Source organism: Styela clava, chromosome 8 (genome assembly GCF_964204865.1).
Source record: "Styela clava chromosome 8, kaStyClav1.hap1.2, whole genome shotgun sequence".
NCBI lineage: Eukaryota > Metazoa > Chordata > Ascidiacea > Stolidobranchia > Styelidae > Styela > Styela clava.
Window position 1 is genome coordinate 13,415,840 of NC_135257.1, and position 21,790 is coordinate 13,437,629.

Genomic DNA, 21,790 nt, shown 5'->3' on the forward strand with positions numbered 1-21,790 from the left:
TTTTCGTGAGTGCGAAAATAAGAATCAAGAACTAATTATATTCGGCACAATATCACGGCAATCTGTGGACATAAATTGTGTGGCAAACTCGCGATTAATATTAATTTTTGATTCCTATTTTTGTATTTACAAAATACAACGGCGATCTGTGGACTTAGAAAAGTCGGAAAAATAACTTATACTTTATCCCGCTTTTTGGCAAATAGTTTGGATAATGGTTGATATTTAAAAGTATGGGCGTTTTACTAGGATGATTTTGTGTTGCGCAAATATTCAAATCCATCACCGATACCACTATTGCCGTATTAATTTAATTCTGTTAACATGACTCAAGGTATATAAAATATATAATGCAATAATCTGCAAATATGAAATGCCTGGTAATATAACTAGGTTGTAACTTGTAGATAGCAGTTATTCCATCGCTTATTGTATGGAAATTCCTACATACATTTAGATAAGCTTCAATTAGTGAATTTTATTTTCGAAGTATTCGAAATTTCATATTCGAAAAAAATAATTTCGAATGTATTCGAAATAGTGAACTATTCGGTATTGGCCATCCCTGTCTACAATTCTGAAGATATGCTCACAATCTCCGATCTTAGCAAAAATTGTATGAAACCAATAATAATAAAAGTTATTCCGTTTACAATAAGTTATCTTTCATTCTATACACTAAGCTTAGCAGATACCTTTATAACGGAACTTCAATGCATGAGCCTCCAAAAGATATTTCCCCAAGTTTCTTAGTGCCTATCCAGCAATTGGTTAAAAATTATTCAAGAAAGCATGGAGCTTCTAATCCATTTTACCCTCATTGGTATAAAACAATTCACGTGTAGTTGTGTATATTTTATCAAGTGCATGATTGAATCCAAGTAATGATAGAATATAGAAATGCAATTCTTAAGAAAGAAAAAAAAACTTTGATCTGTACTTGTCATCCAGATAAAATACTCAATTATCAAAGGTTTATCAGTAATAAGCACAAAATATTTATATATTGGAGGTAAAATAGAATAACATTTATCTATATGGTGAATATATTGATGAATATATTAGACTGCATTCATGCTAAAGGGAAAATCTCAATTGACTGGCTTGAGAAATAACTGCACTTCAAAGAATATTGGATTTGATACGCAACAGTGACCCACATGATGTGGTAGGCAAAATTATAGAAAAGATATAATGAATCACTGGCTTTATTTATGAGGAAAGACTTTCGTTTGAACAGGTCCGTACAGAAGTATACCATAATGACATAAAAAAAATTGATAATCAGATGATAACTTGAGACTTGACCTTATCAGCCCATACCGGGGTGTTCGATTCCCACCTCAATAAGTGTTCGAAATTTGTTTGTGAAGGCAGGGTTTGGCACCAAGAATCAATGAGTGTTGTCATAAGTGGAGAGTGGGTACTTCAGATAAAAAATTGGGCTGGTGCTGATACTTGTAATTTGGGGCAGGTTTAAACAACATGCTTTACTTAGTTGCTTCATTCAAAATTCTCGGAAGCACGTAAAATACAGTTGGAGCGCTAAAATAATGTCCAAAATGCACTTTTTAAAAGTATTAATGCATTTTCTAATATATAATAAGAAACTGAACGCATCATTTCAGAAGAAAATGAAACCGGAAAAGATTAAGATAATGAAACCTGGGAAGACCCAAATCAGACACCCTAGCATACATAGCTCACACATATTAAAAATCCTGTATATAACCATCAAATCCACCATCTCGGATGCTACCTGTGTCAGAACCAGTATCGTTGAGATACATAAGGTCGTAAGGATTATATTGATATCTTAATGATTTTACAACTCCTTCTGTTTTTGATTCAGCAACTGTTGACTTATTTTTTGATTCCTTCGTTTTTGTTGTAGCAGCCTCCTGGCGCAGAATGTCTTGCATTGGTTTCGGTAAGACGGACGCGTAAGGATTCTCAGCCCCGACACCCATTCCTCTTTCTGCCAGTGAGTCAAGTGCTATAGATGAGCCCTCTCCATCACCAGATTGTCTGATGGACGAAAGAGCGTCAGAGTAGAACTGACGAGCTTCTAATAATTTGACTTCAAGAGAATTCAGCTTCTTTGTAATCGCCTGAACAAAAATTGAGAATGATAAAAAATAAAATAGGCTTGATTTCTTTTTGAAACCAAATTAGCACAAAAGCTGATTTGCATTGAATTTTAATAAAAAAATTTCTTGCGGTAAAAGTAAATTTTTTGTAAAGGTCATTTCCTTTGTACAAATAAAAAATTTGCAGTTTATACATACATAACCATCAATTCTACTTTTTAGTAAAATAAGTATGAAGCGAAGCAAACATTATCAAATTTTCATTTATTGATAGCTGCACCCAAAAACCAGCATTGATTGTGGTCTTAATAAGAGTATTAATCAAATATGAAGACCAAGAAGTTCGTCAATATCAGCTTAGATTGGAACATTGTTTACAAGCATGATCAAGTATTGAAATGCAATCACAATACAGTACATGAGTACATGCATATTTGTTTGTCAGTATATTAGAAACAATACCTCAAGTTTAATTTGAAAATCCTGCTGGACTTCGAAATAAGGTTTTGCCTTGACAATATTTCTCTGTAAAGTAACTTGATATTTGTTTTTATCATCTTCAGCAGCTTTAAAAATTCCAGCAGCTTTCATGTGAATTCCGTGTATATAATCTTTTTCTCTTGATGCTTCGTTTACCTGAATTACAATTAATTAAAGGTAATGCCTAATCTAACAGTGGTTCCCAATCTGTATAAAATGGGGATTCATTATTGGATGATAACACCAACCAACCATAACTGCTGAACATCTATCTCCTCCTCGTAACTCATTTTGGATTTCTCATACCTCCTTATTATTGCTTGCCTATGCAAGGATTTTAACGCTATCGCAAAAATTGTAATCGTGAATAAAATTCTTACAGCTGTCTCAATTATTTGAAAATTAGAAATCAGAATCATTTGAAAATTAGAATCAGAAGATTGCGAACAACTGATCTGGGGCTCGCATCCTTTTACACAGGTAAATTAGTGAGAATAAAAAAATCTTCACGGACTGGTAATGTTTAATGTTAACAGTCAAGTCCTAGTGGATAAAACAGAACAGTATGTATAGTTTTTTGTTCAGAAAAGCAGGTATATATATTTGAAACAAGTAATTCATATGCCAAACGGATGACTTATTTACTGCATTGTTCCTGATCTGTATATGAAAAAAGTTTGATCAAGAATATAAATTTCTAATAAGTCAAGTTCCAACACACAAAGAGTTGGTTAATTGTAAATAATGCAGCAGTGGCTGCTTGTCTAGGGCATTGTTCAGAGCGGAATCACCTCAAATTACTTAGATTACTTAAATTCAAATTACCTTTGAAGTTGCTTGGTTCAACATTTCCTGCCACGTTGTATCAAACTTATCCGATGATAAAGACAGACGTTCTTCTGCGACTCGAACCATATCTCTTCCTGCTTTCTGAAGGTTAACTGCTCTTTTATACCTAATGGCAGCCTGCTGGGTCTCCATTTGCGCCTGTCAATACAACAGTATTCAAAAAGGTTATATTTACAAATAAATCTCTTTCTACAAAAATCACAGTTGACAGAGTCCATAGACTCTAAAAAAATTAGGTACGGCACATCACTACAGGTTTGGTTCATGGTATGCGACTGAATTTCATTTCTTATTATATTAATACGACTTAGGGATGTGGAGTCGGAGTTGAAGTTTGTCATGTTTCCATTGGATGGAAGACCGGATGGGAAACGCTGAACTTCCTAGAGACGGTAGTAGGAATTTGAGACATTTAATGATGATAATCAATGTCAAAATTTCTAACAGAAGTTTGAAAAATTAACTTGGCTAGGCGTTTTGTAACCTCTATTAAAAGAATGCTTGGATATGGCAAAGTTTTTTATCGTCAGAACTTCCGTGGGATTACAGAACTGGAATCGAGGTCAAAATTTCCCCGGGACCCCCACAGCCTTGACATTACCTATTAATAATAAATTAAATTAACCGCTGAATGACTGGATGAGGGATGGGATTTCAATCCCCGTATGGCCATACAGCTTCAAGAAAATCTCAAAATGTATCTGTGTATGTATTTGTTTATGATGGAACCCAATCTCACCTTTCTTGCTTTCATGACTGAATCGAAGTAGGGTCTTGCTCTTTCTACACAATTACCGAGACTTTGTGAAATTTCTTTCAACTTTCGAGAATATTCTGTCATCATAGTTCGATATTTTGCTCTTGTTGACTGAAAGTATAATAAAGTGTACTTCAAGACATAAATGATTGAAAATGTATAAATATGAATTTGTAACTTGATGAGAAATAATAGTGTAAAGAGGAACAGCCATGCAAAGGTCTCAACTTTATGGGAATCACTACTCAGTACTCACTATTTACAGATACTGATCTTGTTATTTTACATTGAAATATTTTTTAACAAAATTATAATATCAAACAAATCTCAATAAAATGATATGGTTGTTAGGTTCATATCAAAAACTACACAGGACACGGTGCCTGTCAGAGTCCACTAGAATCAGTTTATGCACTTTGTGGGAGCAAAGGTGACTTATGAAATTTGTCTTACTTCATGGAATAACCTTTCTTATTCTCTATAGCAGGGATTTAGAGTTGAATTTTATGTTGTGGTAAACAAGGCTTCAGATCTGCAAAATTCTGTGTCTATCTGGCATATATTTTTTTTTATACAAAATATAATTTGCATTTTTTATCACAGCCATACATAAAATCAAGACTTAGTGAAAATTGTTTGTGAAATGAACTATGAATTAGAAAATCAATAGTTCAAACTTTGAATAAATAAAACACTACTACGTGGAAAACAAAATAGAACGTTATTATATTATATTAAGACAAAATATCCAAACAACATACATCTAGTTGAACTTCGAGTCGTGTGATACTATCGTGAGAACGTTGTAGTTTCTCTAAATCTGATTGTAAGTTTTTAGTTGCAGGAGTTGAATAGGAAGTCAATGTTGATTCAGGAATACTCTGTATGTCGGTCAAACTATCAACTGAACCAGATCTTTGTAAAGTTGGATTCTTACGAAGATCATCAAGCTTCAAATAGAAAAATTTTGATTATAAAAAATTGAAATACCAAAATACCGGAAGCGGAAATACACGAATACCAAGATTCACTCTATAAAACGAAAATCAATATGAAACAATTATATTAAAAATAGACTTTAGTACAATAAGGTAAGACAAATCCCCAATGACATAGGAAAACCTAAATTATAAAGGTTAGTTCACATATTACACCCAGTCACATGTACATATGTGTCAAAGTTCCATACTGAATAGATAAGCAAAAAATAACAGAACTATCAGGTGGAGAGATACCTAAAATTTTTTTTATGTTTTGTAGCATTTAAGGGGTTTAAAATAAAATTGCTGAAAGTATTATTCATATTGTTCATATGTGGCTAGATATAAAAATGTCAGAAAAACATATAATTATTTGCATCTGGCTAAAGGATCATAATTCTTATTTCACAGTATCAACAAAAAAGTATCCATACAGAAGTCTTCTAATAAGCAATCTGAATTTCAATTAATCCATACAGAAAACAAAATTTGATATTTGAAAACACAGGACATACCAGGCTTAAAAAAAAAATTGTGAAATTTAAATTATAAACAAATGTGATTTGCAGACAATGTTTAAGGCTGAACCAAACAAGATAATACATTCAATCACAAATCAGGTAATATGTAACCAAGATTAAATGAACTCATAAAAGGAATGTGGAAAATTACCCTGTTATGATTATAAACCTAAAGAAAATGAAAAAAAAAAAACCCAAAGAAACAAATTTGTGTCACTCAACAGTGGATCGAGAAAAATGAGATTGATAAAAGTGTAGACAGATACAAAATCAGCAAAAATCTTATGAATTTGTGCATTCTTTATGCTAAATTTAAAATCACACTGAACATAGACCAGTTGGTAATATCATCAGATATAAAATTCACCTTGGTTTTATAAAGAGGTTGCAATTAGTAATGCAACAACCCAATTCAAGCTGAGGAAACGTATAAGTCATAAGTGAATTGCTTTCTTTTTATTGAAATCAATCAATTATCATCATTCAATTATTATTCTCCTATGAATACATTGCTTGTACTGGACTCTGTCTGTCCATTGGTAATCAATATGTATCAAATCCAAGTTTTCATTGACATTATTATAACTTGTGAGAGTACGATTATTGATGGACGGTATGGTATGACAATATTATCAATCAATAGACCTGCCAGGTAAATCTGAGATGGGTTAGAAAATTTCCCCTATGAATTCGCCCTTCTATGAAAATATTAGGTTTCCAAAATTAAGATGATAATTGCTTTGTTGCAAAATAATAATATAACCACCATTAATAATAATTTTCATTATCCATTGATAGTTTGATACTAATGTAATATGTCATATTACGATTGTCATAAAACAAATCAATTTTACAATATAAAACATTTACCGTATTTACAAACTGTCTAAATTTTTTCATTATAAAAGCATATTTTGTTGTATTTGATGTGTATTGCATATTGTCACAGAGTTTGGAAGGATTAGAATATTTATTGAACACAACAACTATCAGGTTATCTCAATTAAAAAATGAGGTATTTAAGAAAAAAAAATTCTGAAGGAATAAGTCATATTCACTGATTATCATTCTAGAAGAAAGTGAAGTTTTTACTACAGTAAGTTTTGATTGTACGATGAAAAAGTAATGTATATTGAAGATATATCGGAGGATATTCAAATGAAAATATATTCTAAATTATTCATCAGCTAATGAGACATAATTGAACATTTTTCAAGTACTAATGTAATGACCCACTTTATAGATTGATAAGCAAATATGCATGTAGACTAATCGACAATAAATTAAAAAAACAGCTTCAGTCTAAAGCACAAACATGCACTTATTTATTCATAAAATTTTATCAGGTCTAACTTTTTAGCAAATAACCAAATTTAAATGTAGCTATCTGCACAACCATATATGTACTTTTGACTATTTATAGATGCCTAAAAAGGCTAATAATAAACAAATTGCATCATTGTGATATACCGGTCTTATATAGTACCCCGAGGCAAAAATACGTTGCATATCAGATGTATTTCAACTTATAGTTGTGACTTGTGAGTCATAACTAGCACACCCAGAATATAGGATTAAATAAAATCCACATTATATTTTATTCGAAAAATGGGGCAGTATAAAAATTGGGTTATAAGTGTTGGCCACATACAGAACAAGGCCTCCTATAATAGATTTAAAAATAACATGATGAAGAAAAATAAGTTTAAGCGAGACATCTAACAGCTATCATACTGTGATGTAACTGTGAATTGTAATCACATCTTTGATGCCCTGAGGTTACAAATGATTGACTTCACAGTTCAAGCATTTTAATGACCCTAATAAATTATCTTTTGCTTGATATACTTGAGTTTTCGAATACAAAAAAAAACATTATCAACGACTAAATTCTAATGAAACTAGTAACTACCTTAAATATCATAAAGCTAAGTTTCAAACTTCCATAAATCATGATGGATGAATGCATATGGATATGATGATTACTAATACCACCCATGCATCAAAGTTCAATTCATTAGCTAGTGTGCCATAGTTGAATCACACAATAGTAGTGTGATTCATCCTTGGCCCATCTGTGTTTAATGCATAAATCTAGAAACATCATTTAATGTAATCAAAGTAGATAGAAATTAGGGAAAAAATGTGGAATGATCAATACGATTTACCCGCAATGCATTAGAATTGAGTATCATAATTGCCCTTCTTACTCTAACGAAAGAAATGAAATGGATTTAGCAAAAATATGAACAGTGATCCATCTCAATCAGTAATGTAATGGATCCATCTGTATTTGAACATAAACCAGCATGCTCATTAACTGCCATTGATACTTACAAAGTGAATGACTGAACGAATCGGGTGACGCTAAAATATAGACAAATATGAGTATTTTTCTACAAAATTTTTCCAATTTTTTTTCATATACCGGTAAATACCAAATTTTTTTTATAGACCTTTTACTCTGAACAAGGCTCTGTACAAGGAGCTACTGCTTGTGAGAAAACACTTTATTTTGAATGGGACAGAATCTATCCGATTTGTAGGTGACATGGGATATATACCAATTTAAAAAAATATATATGTAAACTATTAACATTGGATAAAAAAAAATATTTCATAAGTTTTTGACAAAATATAATATGTACAATGATAGTTTATTGCTTTTTGCTGCTAATTATTCAATTTTCAACCAAATATTAACGTTTCCAATACAGAGTCATGCTGGTTAAAAATATGTTGAAAGTTAGTATTTGAACATTACACTCATTAAGGTACCGGTACATCAAATATAAAGGCAATATATTTTCAAACTGGAATCTTATATAATAGTTAAATTCACTACTGTCTGGGTTAATTACAAATAACATGATAATTATATATAAACCTGTGATTGTAGGTTGGTCAGTTTGTCCACACTGTCTATTCCACTACAGCTAGATGATTGATGGAAACGTTTTTTGATGAATTGAAGCTCGGATGAAAGTTCACTATCAGGAGAAAAACAACTGAGTGTACTGAGTGTGTCATTTAATTCTGAAGCAGCATCCATATCAGCAAGGTCGAGGAAGGACTTCTTGGAAGTTTCATATGACTGGATAAAAAAAAAATAAAGTTATAGAAAAAAAAGAGAAAAATTGTTCTAAATTAAACAGAAATGTTCTAAATTACAGAATTAAACATACAGATGCCCATTTGTAATAGCTCAAGTGCTCAGATGTGTTGCCTCTATTCAATCAATAGATAACATTACAGACTCATTCTTCCCCAAAAATAAGCATTATTTTCAGGGTTATGATGTACTGAAACTAATAATACACAACTTTACCTAATTTTTTTTACATAAATGATGCTTCATCTGATAAAATGATTTCTAAAAATGATACTAGTTTAATTTATATGAGATGCAGTTACCTGTAGATCGAGAAGCATTCTAGTATGATCATTGACTAAATTTTTTTGTTGCATCAAAAGTTCTTCAAGTTCTTGAGCAAGGAATACTCCCAATTCACTACACAGATATAACTCTTTTTCTTGTTTTTCATTTTCTTCTTCCAAATCATCAAAACACGATCCCTGTTGTTGATCTTGTAAAACAAAATAGAAAACACTGGCAAAAATATTCATAGTCAAAAATATCACAGACAGATTTATTGATAACTGAAATTTATTAACTCTGTACACAGATACAGTCAAAGTGCCTAACTTCGGACGAAACACATTAGCTGAAACTTCAATTGCTTACATCGCCAGCTATGTAAACATCTTCAGTTGCCAATTTTTCATATTAAAAATTCATTTCACCTGTAACTGCCCCCATCATATTAGAAGAGAACTCATAGTTATTATTCAATGTTCTTTCTGGAATAAAGTCACAAGGAGCTTGATTCATGAAGAAAAGTTGTGATACATCCATATTTGATAACCCTAACCTGCTATATAAAATCTGTAATATATATGCCAAAATATTTATATTATAGATTAGTTACATTTACTAGCCTACTATATACAGATATATTCTTGATTTTATGCGTACCAGTATATATTATTTTCAATCCAATATAAGGAAAAGTGTTATTTGAAGCAAATGAAATTTGACAATGTAACGAAAAATATGTTCAATTCAATTACGAATTATAGACAAAAATGTATTTTCGAACTAAATTGATTGAAACTTTTCTGCAACAACAATATAAAATACAGTTTTAACGATGAATGCAAATTTTCAAGTTCAAAGTTCTTGAATATGAAACACATACCGGTACTGTATTTGATTTTTCAAATCCGAAAATGTTTTTGCAAGGAAGTGAAAATAATACAAAGCTATATCAATATGCCCTCCGTGACTGTTTTATAAACACTTTTACTACTATAAAACTTCCTGAAATTCCATAATACTGTAATATTGTCATAAAGCAGATATTGTATCTAAGTTCTGAAGTTAGGCAGGGTTGGCTGGTAGGGCAAATAAAAGAAGATTTGAATTATCTGGACTGTGTACTTTCACATCACAATGATCACCATGTCATATCACTAATCAACTGTACGGTACCTACAGACCTACATGGCTTACAGATAGTTTGGAACCCACAGGCTGAAGTACCAAAGTTACCGTACCCCAGCCCACACTCGCTCAGCCCACACTCAGCCTGACGTCAAGGGGTTAACCAACTATTTTACTGACTTTATAAACGTAATTACATAAAAACTTGGTGACTCTGACAATATAGAGACCATATCTGATATACACAACGCAAATACAATACCAAGCACGGCCCAGTTACCCCTAGTATGGCCTGACAAAAACGAGTGTGGGCCAGCGTCACACGAGTGTGGGCTACTGGCATCCCACGAGTGTGGGCTAGCGTCACACGAGTGTGGGCTGACGTTCTGACAATGTTTCACCGTAAGTTAAGGCATCCTAAACGTTCACAGATTACTAAATTACATATATCCATGTTTAACTCAGCGCCAGAACCTCTCAAAGTCCGGCAATTGATGGCACAAAATAGCCACAATTGCCGGGAAAATGAATCAAAATCAGCTGAACTATGATATCTCTAATCACTGTTGCCAGATATATAGGTGGACAAGCATGAATTCACAGGAAGGTTTCACAACAAAAAAAATTTATATTTAAGCGAAATATCAAACCTATTCATTTCCATCAATAAGAATGAGGTATGAACAAATCGAATCTGATTTGCACAAATACATCTTTTAGAATGAAGATTGAACAAGCAAATTCAAAAGCAAATTAAGTAACATTTACCCAAAGAGATACATTGTCTTGATGGCTTTGAAGTATGATTTCGGCACTTCTAATACTTTGTACGCCATGTAATCGACTTATTACATTATATATCCAATTATACAACAAATAACGAAAAATTCAAAAATTCTACCGGGGGGAAAGACTTTGAAAAAAAAAAAATCTACCTATGTATAAAGATAATCCTATTTCCCGACAATGGTATTTTATGACAAAATGCAACAAAGAATTGAAACTTTTCTATTAATTTGTACATTATATAGTGAATTATCTTACAAATAGTAAAAAATGAAAAAAAATTTACCGGGGGGGAAAGACTTTAAAATAAAACCGGAATCTACCTATATCTGACGATAATCATAATTCCCGATAATAGTATTTTATGACAAAATGCAACAAGAAATTGAAATTTTTCTATTTGTTTGTACATCACGAAATTTGCTTATTATATTATATAATGAATTATCTTACAAATATCGAATATTAAAAAAATTCTACCGGGGGAAAGACTTTAAAATAAAACCGGAATCTACCTATGTCTAACGATAACGGCACTATGTAATATGATAAGAAATTTTCGTGATGTACAAATTGATAGAAAAGTTTTAATTCCTTGTTGCATTTTGTCATAAAATACCATTATCGGGAATTATGATCATCGTTGACCGTAGGTAGATTTCGGTTTTATTTTTAAAGTCTTTCCCCGGTAGAATTTTTTTTATTTTTTAGTATTTATAACATGAGTCACTATTTTATATAATAGACAAATTTCGTGATGTACAAATTGATAGAAAAGTTTCAATTCCTTGTTGCATTTTGTCATAAAATACCATTATCGGGAATTATGATTATCGTTAGACATAGGTAGAATCCGGTTTTACTTTAAAGTCTTTCCCCCCGGTAGAATTTTTTTATTTTTCAGTATTTATAAGACGAGTCACTATTTTATATAATAGGCAAATTTCGTGATGTACAAAAACGATAGAAAAGTTCCAATTCCTTGTTGCATTTTGTTATAAAATACCATTATCGGGAATTATAATTATCGTTAGACAGAGGTAGATTCCGGTTTTATTTTAAAGTCTTTCCCCCCGGTGGAATTTTTTTTATTTTTCAGTATTTATAAGATGAGTCACTATTTCATATAATAGGCAAATTTCGTGATGTACAAATTGATAGAAAAGTTTCAATTCCTTGTTGCATTTTGTCATAAAATACCATTATCGGGAATTATGATTATCGTTAGACATAGGTAGATTCTGGTTTTATTTTAAAGTCTTTCCCCCTGGTATATTTTTTTCAATATTTGATATTTGTAAGATAATTCATTATATAATATAATAAGCAAATTTCGTGATGTACAACCTAATAGAAAAGTTTCAATTCCTTGTTGCATTTTGTCATAAAATATCATTATCGGGAAATATGATTATCGTTAGACATAGGTAGATTCCGGTATTATTTTGAAGTCTTTCCCCCAGGTAGAATTTTTTTATTTTTTAATATTTGTAAGATAATTCACTATGTAATATAATAAGCAATTTTCGTAGTGTACAAATTGATATAAAAGTTATAATTTATTGTTGCATTTTGTCATAAAATACCATTATCGGGAATTATGATCATCGTTAGACATAGGTAGATTCCGGTTTTATTTTTAAAGTCTTTCCCCCAGATAGAATTTTTTTATTTTTCAGTATTTATAAGATGAGTCACTATTTTATATAATAGGCGAATTTCGTGATGTACAAATTGATAGAAAAGTTTCAATTCCTTGTTGCATTTTGTCATGAAATACCATCATCGGGAATTATGATTATCGTTAGACATAGGTAGATTCCGGTTTTATTTTAAAGTCTTTCCCCCCTGTAGAATTTTTTTATTTTTCAGTATTTATAAGATGAGTCACTATTTTATATAATAGGCAAATTTCGTGATGTACAAAACGATAGAAAAGTTTCAATTCTTTGTTGCATTTTGTCATAAAATACCATTATCGGGAATTATGATTATCGTTAGACATAGGAAGATTCCGGTTTTATTTTAAAGTCTTTCCCCCCGGTAGAATTTTTTCAATATTTGATATTTGTAAGATAATTTACTATATAATATAATAAGCAATTTTCGTGATGTACAAATTGATGGAAAAGTTTCAATTCCCTGTTGCATTTTGTCATAAAATACCATTATCGGGAATTATGATTATCGTTAGACATAGGTAGATTCCGGTTTTATTTTAAAGTCTTTCCCCCCCCCCCCCCGTAGAATTTTTTTAATATTCGATATTTGTAAGATAATTCATTATATAATATAATAAGCAAATTTCGTACGGTACAAACAAATAGAAAAATTTCAATTTCTTGTTGCATTTTGTCATAAAATACTATTATCGGGAATTATGATTATCGCCAGATATAGGTAGATTCCGGTTTTATTTTAAAGTCTTTCCCCCCGGTAAATTTTTTTTTATTTTTCACTATTTGTAAGATAATTCACTATATAATATATTAAGCAAATTTCGTGATGTACAAATTAATAGAAAAGTTTCAATTCTTTATTGCATTTTGTCATAAAATATCATTGTCGAGAAATAGGATTATCTTTATACATAGGTAGATTCTTTTTTTTATTCCAAAGTCTTTCCCCCCGGTAGAATTTTTCGTTATTTGTTGGATAATTGGATATATAATGTAATAAGTCGATTTCATGGCGTACAAAGTATTAGAAGTGCCGAAATCAGACTTCAAAGCCATCAAGACAATGTATCTCTTTGGGTAAATGTTACTTAATTTGCTTTTGAATTTGCTTGTTCAATCTTTATTTTGAAAGATGTATTTGTGCGAATCAGATTCGATTTGTTCATACCTCATTCTTATTGATGGAAATGAATAGGTTTGATATTTCGCTTAGATATAAATTTTTTTTGTTATGAAACCTTCCTGTGAATTCATGCTTGTCCACCTATATATCTGGCAACAGTGATTAGAGATATCATAGTTCAGCTGATTTTGATTCATTTTCCCGGCAATTGTGGCTATTTTGTGCCATCAATTGCCGGACTTTGAGAGGTTCTGGCGCTGAGTTAAACATGGATATATGTAATTTAGTAATCTGTGAACGTTTAGGATGCCTTAACTTACGGTGAAACATTGTCAGAACGTCAGCCCTTACTCGTGTGACGCTAGCCCACACTCGTGGGATGCCAGCCCACACTCGTGTGACGCTAGCCCACACTTGTGTGACGCTGGCCCACACTCGTTTTTGTCAGGCCATACTAGGGGTAACTGGGCCGTGCTTGGTATTGTATTTGCGTTGTGTATATCAGATATGGTCTCTATATTGTCAGAGTCACCAAGTTTTTATGTAATTACGTTTATAAAGTCAGTAAAATAGTTGGTTAACCCTTTGACGTCAGGCTGAGTGTGGGCTGGGGTAACTTTGGTGGCTGAAGTGCAGAGATACGGTATATATTTATCGTCTCAAAGAAGTCTCGATTGCTGTGATCTTATTAAAATATTTCATTAATGAAATAAGAGTATTTCGTTATTATTATTTGGTTTTTCACTTTTTGAAAGTGGAAAAGAGCTTACAAGTTCCAACACAAACAAGTTCACATATCAATCCTAACCCCCACCTGACTACATCTTAAGTCTCGTGTAGTTTCGTACCTAACGTACTTCTAGTGTGCGTAGCATAACAATTTTTCCACGTATCAATCCTAACCCCAACCTGACTGCTTGTTGGGATATGTTTGTAATTTTTATAACAAATTGAGTAACTGTATACTTCTTGCTGCCCGGTTTTATCTGGGAGTTACAATTGACATATCAAAAAATTGTTATGCTACGCCCACTAGAAGTACGTTAGGTACGAAACTACACGAGACCCCGCTTTTCTACTGTACCGGTACTGTAAAGATATAATGCTTCTTTTCCGAATAGTCTACCATAGGCTTATATACTTCGTTTGACATTCCCTGTCAATATATTTGATGATTGCTCTCTTGTTTTGATCAGCACACAAAACTTCAAAGTGAATAAACGAATAAAGCTCACAGAAATTTGTAAGTAATACTGTTATAGAAATTGCTTTTGTATCCTCTAAACCAGTGGTTCCCAAACTGTGGGTCGCGACCCCCGATGGGGTCGCGTGAAGATTTTCTGGGGCCGCCTAATGTCTTCCAAACATGCGCACACAAGAGACTAAGATTTTGAATTTGGAAAATCAGATTTGAACTGCTCGGCAGATACCATAAAAATGCTTAACTTCGGATTTTTCAGCAATAACTCGACCATTTATTGTCCAAACGGCCCCAAATTTGATCGGTAAAACTTTCATGCGGTACCTTTCCAGTTGGTCGGCAGCAAAGTGATTAGAGTTTTTCGTAACGACGCAAAGTACAATTAGGCATTGACGTTCAGGCGACGTTGTTCTGCGGAACGTTGTAAATTACGCAATCGCGAATTTTGTCGTTCACAGCTGGAGTTCCAATTATATCAGTATTGTAGCATCGGCCGCGGTTTAAATAATACCTGCTTTAAACGTATGCTTTAGGACGGTTAATGATGTTCTACACTTACCAGGGTAAGTGATAAGTATTTTTCATAAGGAACGCAGAGCTGCTACGTTGCAACACTTTGGTCGCAACGTAATTGCGAAAGATCGCTGCGTAACGAAGTAATTAAGGAACGTCGCTGTTTAACTCAAGTTTGCGCAGCGGACATATGAAGAATTGGAGAACATTGAATAAAATAGAGTATACAATTTTACTGGTGTACGATAAATTCAATCTAATGATACTATTCGAAAGCTATTTTTAATCTCTACAAATGTCAAACTTACAAAAGTATATGTGTCGATATCATATTAGATTAAAACAAGAACAAATCGGAGGTTTTGTCATTTAATTGGAAAGTTTTTCAAAAAAATTCACGCTTCCAATTTCGCCGATTTTTGTACGATAATCGGGACATTTTATCCCCATCTCATAATTATAATTAGTCTCCTAGATTGTCTCTCAAACAATATAAAACTTGTCTAAATATAATGTAAGGTTAGTGAGATATGAGGTTTCGAAGTTGCATAACTCACACGCGATACCTGTAGTAAGATAACTATCGCGCGATTCGATGGACACATAATGGCGTCCGATATGCATCATCGCACACGGTGTCCCCACTTGGTTTCTGGTCACTTTGGTCGGCAGGTACCGGCATTAGTAAATGTAATTGAGTGACAATGGTACGAGTGCCAATATTATTTTATAGCTCTTTTGATCATGTTACATCCCAATGAGTAGTTGACCCGATGGTACGCGAATCGGATTTTTATTAGGCTGAGAGAAATTATATTGATTTGTGATTTTGTACCAGTGTAGCCGCTTGGTCACCGAAAATACAAAACAAATTGCTTTATCCGGCGATTGGACCTTGATCAGGTGTTTGGCAAGTATGGTATTGATTGACAGGCGGGGTCTTGACCAAAGTGAATATAGTCACTTTGGTCTTGACCGAGTAAATATGAACCTTTAGGTTTCGATCCGTTGCGAGAGCGCTTTGTTAATTCGCGCACGTGTCTAAAATCTACGAGTAGGCTACGTGTTTCGTCCACACTGCCTCAACATGAAGGTGAACATTTTCGTATTGTAACATTACGTATTTAGACGTTTCATACAAAATTATGAAGCGTTCCGAGCAGTCAAACACAAAACCACAAGTTCTAGCATAATGAGGGAACTTAAAAGATGGGATTCCATACGCTGTTTTTCCTATTTTACATTCATGCTCTGTTTTACTTTCGAATTAATGATTGAAAAAAAAAATTTAAGAAAAAATAATATGTTAATATAGAACTAAAAATAACAAAGACGCTCGCTGTTGGAATATACTGAATAGGATTTCGAGTTATTGTATATTTAGAAACAACCTTACTATTTCCGAATATCGTACGCGTCCTTACAATCTACCACATTTTATCAAGTACACTAATTCCAATCTAACAGATTATCACACCGTGGTTTTCATACGATTCCATGTGTTATCAAATCTTCTGAGGTTTCCCCGTTTGGAACGTCTACTTGCAGTCGATAAACAGCAGGTACATTGTGATTAAACTTATAATATGTTGATTTTTGAAGTTGCTGAACGTTTCTAGTGGGGTCGCGAGTATCTGTAAGCTTTGATTCTATAAAAATTGGGGTCGCGAAAAAAAAAGTCATCTGCTTTCCATTGAAATGAGGGAGCTTATGAATATTTAGAGAAATTGATAACGGCACATTATCACACACCATCAACGAAGTGCTTTTCGCAAACAGTGAAACACAAGAGAGATGACTTCTGGACTTGACACCAAGCAGTCCTGCCAATAGATGATATCCACATTGCGCGACGTTGCGGATCTTTTGAAAAAAGTGGAATATAACTGAATTTTGTATATACTATACGTACAGCCAACGGAACAATACGGAATAACCATTTTAAACATCCAAACAAAAGTTTTGTATTTGAACTTAATTTACCACAATTATCTTTTTACTTTTTAGATAGATAATACAGCGATATTGGACGTCTAAGTGGTTCCCAACCTTCCTATCCTGGCGGACCGGTAAAATTAAATTAAATTTACTCGCGGACAGGCGAAAAATTGAAATACCCGGAACAGATAATATATTGCAATGTCGGGAACTCAATATGATTTTAGACTGAAAAGACACACTTAAAAACATTTCACACGAAAAAAAATTATCAAATGTTGTGCTGGCCAAAAATTGAAATGGGTGAAACATAAAATAATAACATCTATTTTCGTAGTAAAATGCAGTACTGGGCACCCAATATGCGTAAAAAAGGCACGCAGAAAACATCTCACATAAAAACATGTACATAGCAAATCATGTATAAACACAATTAACTCTAGTGAGAATTATGCTGCTGTTTCGTTTCCAATATAGGATTGCAACTGAGGCCTCAAATGAGTTTCTGCAACACGTTGCTCAGCAGAGGCGTGCAGCCAATTTCTTTGCTTCGTTTCAATTGAAGCTAGTGATGAAATTTTTTTTTTTTTTGCAAAACGCAGTAACTGGTTGAAAACACAAACAACAGCTTGATAACATAGGGATTGGTATTCGTTATCAAGAGATATTCAAATTTAGACAGTGATTCTTTCTTTATCTGGACTGTGAAGTAGTGCGCGTCTCGTGACCGCATGTAGGGTCGCAACAAGTTCATATCTTACTGGATTATTGAATGTATGTATGTATGTTTATTCGTCTCGTAATAGTGAATACATAAATAAATGAACAATTATTATTATTTGAGACGGGATGCATGCACAAGACCGTGCTGGCCTAAAACACAAATGTGCAGCATGCACCCCTTTTGACAAATATAAAACAAAAAACATTAGATTAAATATGTATAATTTGGTCCCTATATAGACAGTTGTGCAAGGGGGTGCAATGGGTCGGTTGGTGTGGTGGAAGTGGTAAGCGTGGAGTATACAAAACTGTTTATACAGGGGAGTTTATAAGACAAAATATATATATATAGAGAGAGAGAGGCAACACAACACCAAATATTATACTGTTCTTGACTGTATTCTAGTTTAAACAAAGAAAATATACATAACGTTTTATACGGAACTTGCGAGATTTGATGGAGCGCATTCGCGATGAATCGGAGCCGAAAAAGCTAAATGTGTGATTACTCGGCGCCAAGATGTCGCAATATGACGGCGGAAGAGAAATTGCGTAATAAACCAACGCAACCTCGTCTTCGGTAAAGCGATTGAAACGGCATGAAAACAACGAAATTTCCTCCGGACCGGAAAAAAAGCTTCGCGGACCGGCGGTTGGGAACCACTGTCCTATTACCTGTTTGTGAACGGAAATGACGCGGGCCTCAAACAATGGCGGAGATCCAACTGGTCGCCTACCAGCTTGTTCTTTAAATTGGTCATACAAAGTGTATTTTCAGTATAATGGAAAAATAAAATACTCTGATTACTGCATCAGTGCTTTTTACACTTACATGCAAATCTTCTGGTGTGATTCACAAGCTTACCATTTTTTTTTTTTTTGGGCTGGTTACACCCACAACGTTGTATTCCGACAGGATTGGCCAATCTGTTATGGCTGACTAGGTGGGTTGGTCGTACAGTTGTGTATGCGACAAGTTCGCAAGTCTCAGTGGAAGTTTTTAACTTTAAAGACGAATATCACCAAATGAGTCTAAAAATACGACTGCTGTAGGCTACTTATTTTGATTATCATATCAAACTTGGTAAATTTGGCCGTTGCATTGATGATAAATGGTCGAGTTACGTGGAAATTACGGCCATTTCATCCAAAGTTATGCACTTCGACGATAGTCACTGTGGGCATTTTTGCTTATTACTGTTTTGTTTCATCATAAACTTTGTTTTCGTCCAGATTGACAATGATGATATCATTGGTAAATGCAGCATCTCATGCCGCCTGCATTTTGGTTTTATATATTCTGAGTACGAACGTGCGTAATCTTGTTTTATCAGGAGATAATCGTTTCGGAGTTCATAGCGTATTTGAGCGTAATCGCGATGGTTCAGCACGACCCATATTGTTATGATTTGATTTCAGAAAATATATCGTTCGAAAAAGTCGTGGATTACCATTTGTAGGAGTAGCCTTTCAAAGTAAGGATGGTCTTCATCAGCTTGACATCGATCCTGACTATTTGTTTCGTGTCTACGACAGTCGGTAAGCCACGAATTGAAAATGGAAAAGAAAAGTGCACTTTGCCAATTTTCGACGAGGTCAATTATAACATGGTAAGGTAATTTAACTGAAGCTGAAATTACAATGTCTCTTCATATACAGTAAATTTCGGATAACTTCATGATTAAGAATGCCATAGCGAGCAAAAAAAAATGTTTTCGCCAGTTACTACAAGCGTTTATCCGTTCATTGATCATTGAAAAAAAGATTCACGAAAAAATGTTCCATTGATAAAAATAAGAATAAAACCAAAAAATACCCACAAAGTTTGCTATTGTAGAACGATTCGAATAGAGCAAGAGTAAACAAAGTGAGACCGTTGTATCGTTTTAGCTTCCTCATTCTTGGTATCACATCCTGAACACAAACGATCCCGTTGAACACCACGTCCCATGTTATGCATTCCTATTCTTCCACGATTCTCACGACGACGATTCCTACGGAGAATTTCAAGATATTTCCTCGGCAGAAAAGTGAATACATTTTAATTCGTTTTAATGATTATAATTCTATTTTTGACTAAGTTTTTTTGAAACGCCGTACATATTGTTATATATATACTGTATTACACATGGAAATGATATTTACCTTGGACTAGTGGTATTTTAACTTAAGAAAGGAAAATAACTCGATACGATATTGGGTTTACGTTATAAAACGCTTTTCATTGAAAATTAAATTTCAATGAAAAATTCCCTGAATATGATCGCCTCGATTTTCTTCGATTCTCATCGATTTGCGCAAACAACTTAATATTTCATTTTGAAAGATGTATCGACGGCTGTTATTCCAAATTCTGTTGTGAAACCAATAAAAAATAAGTGTTTGTCGCAATAGTTTGTGAGCAAAATTACATATAGTTCAATTGATCCGTCGAACCCAACACCCAACGAAAGTTTGTGCACCCATCAGAATACAATATATATACATTTCAAATATTTTCTTTATGATAATATGCTTCTCTATTTTTGCAGGGGTGCAATAAGATTTAGTGGGGTAATACCAGTTCATTGGTATCATAACGGAAGCTCTATCATTAGATTTGACGAAAAGTTTGGTTTGTAAAATTATGATTTATCCAACTGTAATTCTTCGCCGTGAAATATTTCCTTGATAATGATATTTTCTGATCTAGAATACTTGTGGTTGAATGAAGCAAAAAATAACGGAGCCGGAGATAACGCATTTGCAGGTATACATGACGGTCGACCGTCTTCTCTCGTTGCGTGTATTGTTACGTGCATCAATGTTTGTATTACACAAAAACTCCATATTGCTGCGCAACACTGCAAACCTCGGCGGATACTCCTTTGTTACAAAGCTAATGACCTAATATTACTAGGGTGTTTATGAGATGACGAGGGTATTGGATTAAAATTTTACAAACACGGAACTAAAAATTTTCTTAGAATTTAGTGTCCTCACCTGTTTAGGAGTGTGTGCATTATGTTGTATAGCAAACCACTATATTTTCTTTAAAGACGGGGGTGCCACTTAAAAAGATAAGAAATATCACATTCTTTATTCTTCATCAAAGATGCGACTAATTTTCAGATTGAATGATGAAAACACATTTTTATATAAAAATTGTGAACCTGCCGTTTTATTATCTTTACAGAAATTAAAAACTTTTACGATCGACCCATGAGTTGTTTTACAGATTATGAGCGTTATTTTATGTGCTTGCAATGCAACCACTTAGGTAAGTATCATTTGGTGATATTCCTTGTTTGTTCCACACTTATTCGAATCATTAAGTTGAATATTTATCTCGCACTGTTTCAGGTAAACGTTACATATGGATCCACAGCCGCAATCCGCATCCCAGCGCACAAGATATTTTACGAGCTCGAAATAAGCTTGTTGAAATTGGCGACGGCTGGAGCTCAGTTCCACTGCACTTATCCGACTGCCGTAATTTTGACGAACCAGAAAAATTTTCCTATTAAATATTATGATGTACTAATTGATTATGTGAATATAACATTTCTTGCATGATTTCAGAAAATTTGAAAAAAAATGTATGTCAATCTTTTTTGTTGCGAATGTGTTACTTGTGAGATTATACAATATATATATATTGGGTGTT

General features: G+C 33.3%; 2 protein-coding genes across 3 annotated transcripts; one reads left to right on the forward strand and one right to left on the reverse strand.

Moving 5' to 3' along the window:
• Positions 1 to 1,588: 1,588 nt before the first annotated feature.
• Positions 1,589 to 9,642, reverse strand: LOC120346142 (uncharacterized). 2 transcript variants are annotated; one of them, XM_039415803.2, is made up of 9 exons: positions 9,482 to 9,642; positions 9,092 to 9,264; positions 8,565 to 8,771; positions 8,015 to 8,044; positions 4,938 to 5,126; positions 4,159 to 4,287; positions 3,396 to 3,557; positions 2,553 to 2,726; positions 1,589 to 2,111 (listed from the first exon to the last, which is right to left on the reverse strand). In XM_039415803.2, exons 1-9 carry the CDS (start codon positions 9,591 to 9,593, stop codon positions 1,713 to 1,715), a joined length of 1,575 nt encoding a protein of 524 aa, XP_039271737.2. In that variant the 5' UTR covers positions 9,594 to 9,642; the 3' UTR covers positions 1,589 to 1,712. The 2 variants fall into 2 exon arrangements, with proteins under 2 accessions (XP_039271737.2, XP_039271738.2); XM_039415804.2 differs by lacking the exon at positions 8,015 to 8,044.
• Positions 9,643 to 19,634: 9,992 nt separating this feature from the next.
• LOC120345727 (uncharacterized) lies at positions 19,635 to 21,746 on the forward strand. Its single transcript, XM_039415270.2, has 6 exons — positions 19,635 to 19,754; positions 20,035 to 20,174; positions 20,676 to 20,758; positions 20,837 to 20,893; positions 21,320 to 21,403; positions 21,487 to 21,746. Exons 1-6 carry the CDS (start codon positions 19,752 to 19,754, stop codon positions 21,648 to 21,650), a joined length of 531 nt encoding a protein of 176 aa, XP_039271204.2. The 5' UTR covers positions 19,635 to 19,751; the 3' UTR covers positions 21,651 to 21,746.
• Positions 21,747 to 21,790: the final 44 nt, after the last annotated feature.

Excerpts from the sequence above, each read along its gene's own strand:
- LOC120346142 (XM_039415803.2), bottom strand. The coding sequence starts at position 9,593 with ATGGATGTATCACAACTTTTCTTCATGAATCAAGCTCCTTGTGACTTT. Across the intron at positions 4,288-4,937 it reads GACTCGAAGTTCAACTAGAT|TCAACAAGAGCAAAATATCG; the intron begins GTATGTTGTTTG and ends TTATACTTTCAG. Across the intron at positions 3,558-4,158 it reads CAGTCATGAAAGCAAGAAAG|GCGCAAATGGAGACCCAGCA; the intron begins GTGAGATTGGGT and ends TTGTATTGACAG.
- LOC120345727 (XM_039415270.2), top strand. Across the intron at positions 20,175-20,675 it reads GATATTTCCTCGGCAGAAAA|GGGTGCAATAAGATTTAGTG; the intron begins GTGAATACATTT and ends CTATTTTTGCAG. Across the intron at positions 20,894-21,319 it reads CGGAGATAACGCATTTGCAG|AAATTAAAAACTTTTACGAT; the intron begins GTATACATGACG and ends TTATCTTTACAG.